At 47.8% G+C, this 2500-nt stretch overlaps 1 protein-coding gene across 8 annotated transcripts in view; it reads right to left on the bottom strand.

Moving 5' to 3' along the window:
- LOC113817231 (myoferlin-like) overlaps positions 1-2500 on the bottom strand; it is a 52333-nt gene that overhangs the window by 20563 nt on the left and 29270 nt on the right. For all 8 annotated transcript variants that reach the window (XM_070128006.1, XM_070128007.1, XM_070128005.1 and 5 more), the window contains 6 exons: positions 2374-2500; positions 2018-2234; positions 1600-1676; positions 820-1037; positions 456-640; positions 119-230 (listed from right to left, as the gene is read on the bottom strand). The exon at positions 2374-2500 is cut by the window's right edge and continues 47 nt beyond it. In XM_070128006.1, the coding sequence (XP_069984107.1) occupies positions 119-230; positions 456-640; positions 820-1037; positions 1600-1676; positions 2018-2234; positions 2374-2500 (936 nt within the window). The remainder of the gene's footprint in view (positions 1-118; positions 231-455; positions 641-819; positions 1038-1599; positions 1677-2017; positions 2235-2373) is intronic.

Below are 2500 nucleotides of genomic sequence, written 5' to 3'. Positions count from 1 at the left end.
ACGTATTGCAGATCTGTATTCATCGTTTTGAGGAACTTAGTTGTATCATTACTCCTCCAAAAGCACATAGACGATGAAGACAACGCAAAAGCCTCCCTCGCCCCCAGCGATCACTAACCGATGCAATCGCGGTGACGTGGTTGACGCTGTGAAGTCGGTGCGTGACATCCTCCCAGTCGCAGTGAACGGTCACCAACGGCAAGGCGTCGCCCCACGGCAGGAAGTAATACCTATACGGAAGAAGAGTGATGTAGTAAAAAAATAAAAAAGTTTTATTCCTTTATAACAAAGGGGGGGCACGATGCGAAGCTTCTGAATTACGTATTGGAATATCGACAATACATTTGTAGTTTAGACGTAGATAGACAGATACGGTAAAAAAAAAATATATATATATATATATCTAATATCTACAGATGAATTTCTTTTGATATCAGTCCGCTTATGCTTCTTACTTGCAGCCGTCGAACACCGGGTTTGCAGGGTGAGTGGACGAGGGCGAAGGCAGCATGGTGTTCTCAAGCTTGTTTCCGAAGTTGCCGATGGACACCTCGATCTCTAGGGGCCTCCCCGCCTCCTCCAGGAGCCACGCCCCCGCCAGCTGGCACATCAGCATGAACCTCCTCGTTCCCCGGTACCTCTGGAGACGACGCAATCGGGTTATTGCTTATCATTATATTTATTCTTTTATCGATTTCTGTTAGTATTAACTGCTTCCTATTGCTTATGCACTTCGCTTCTCTTGCATTTTCAGATACGATTGTCCTTCCAGTCAAGATCCTCGGGACCCTCTCTCTTGGTCCAGGGCCCTGCACTTACCCTGACGGCGTTGAAGGCGTCGTTATCGATGGCGGTCGAGGGCGCGGGCGGATACGACCCCACGTGCGTGTGCAGGGCCAGGAGGACGCGCCCTCGGTAGGCGCAGCCTTCCTCCACGCCCACGTTCATGCTCTCGCTCTTGTCTCCCTCGAGCAGCTCCCACTCGCGGCGCGCTCCGTACACGTTCACCCAGGCCGGCCCGAACGTCGGCAGGAAGCCTGGCGAGGGAAGGGCGCGGGTTAGCGGCGTTGCAAGCGGGGTTCGTTATGCACCAGAGGGAGGAGCTTTTGATACAAGTATTGTAAATATTGGATGAATAACATTTATCTTCAAATAAATGTAATCTCAGAAAAAAGCATTAATTTAATCGTCTGAATAATATTTCTTTCGCAGTATCTATATATTCACATTTTATATGAATATAATTAGCATTTTGAAGTAACCTATATAATGTTATCATATTCACACAAGACTAAACTGTTTGAGACAGATTTAAAAAGGAATACAAACACACATACATGCATATATAAATGTAGATAAATTAATAAATAAATAAACAAATATATATATTCATATATATATACAAATATACATACATACATACATATATATATATATATATATATATATATATATATATATATATATATATATATATATATATATATATGCGTAAACATATAGATATAGATGTGTGTGTGTGTACAAACATATGTATCCCTGCATGTACATAAATCAGGCATGCATGGCGGCGACCAGGCAGCCAGAGGAGACCCTTACCGTCCTCGCCCGGGGCGGAGATCGCGGACACGGGGATGACGGCCGTCCCGATCGTGTCGTCCTCGCCCACGCGGTCCCTGGGGGGGAGAGGGAGCACGGTGTCACTTCGGCAGAATGGAAAGGGTGGAATTTAAACTTATCATGGAAAGGGGAAACAGAAGGCGTCAAGAATTTTATCACTGACAACAACGGAGGTGATTTGACGTACGGGAGAGAAGAGAGGGAGAGAGAGAGAGAGAGAGAGAGAGAGAGAGAGAGAGAGGGGGGGGGAGAGAGAGAGAGAGACAGAGAGAGAGAGAGAGAGAGAGAGAGAGAGAGAGAGAAAGAAAGAAAGAAAGAAAGAAAGAAAGAAAGAGACAGACAGACAGACAGAGTGACATTTAGAAGGAGAGGGGAGGCGCGGGAGAGCTCGACCCACCAGTCCTTGAGCGTCACGCGAATGACGTTGCACATGGACGGGAACAGGAAGCCCATGTGGAGGTCCTGCCGAAACTCCGGATTCTCGTTCGTGTACATGATCTTGGTCTGGACTTCCCGGCCGGCGTAGGAGGCCAGGAGGTAAGGATCCACCAGCTCCTTGGAAGCCTTCCCGATCCCCAGCACCTCCTTCAGCGTCTGCATCGTCCCCGCATCCACTGTGGAGAGGCGGAAGGGCTTCTTAGAGTGTGTAAACGTGGTAGATAAGCAGGTAGTTACACTGCAGCTTAATTGCCACAATTACGTAGATGACCTGAATATTTTAAAGGAAACTCTAACACCAATTGTAAGACTTACTTCTTGGGAGGTTTTGAGCGCAGTAGACGGTGAGCGTGAAGGTCGCCGGCTGCAGGTGGACGCCGGCCGACCACAGCAGGTTGGCCTCCACGTCGTCCTGGTCGGTGCGCGAGGCAGTCAGGTCAGG

This window comes from Penaeus vannamei, chromosome 12, assembly GCF_042767895.1.
Source record: "Penaeus vannamei isolate JL-2024 chromosome 12, ASM4276789v1, whole genome shotgun sequence".
NCBI classification, from domain to species: Eukaryota; Metazoa; Arthropoda; class Malacostraca; order Decapoda; family Penaeidae; genus Penaeus; species Penaeus vannamei.
Note: the sequence above shows the minus strand (reverse complement) of the source record. Positions and strands in the feature narration are given on the sequence as shown.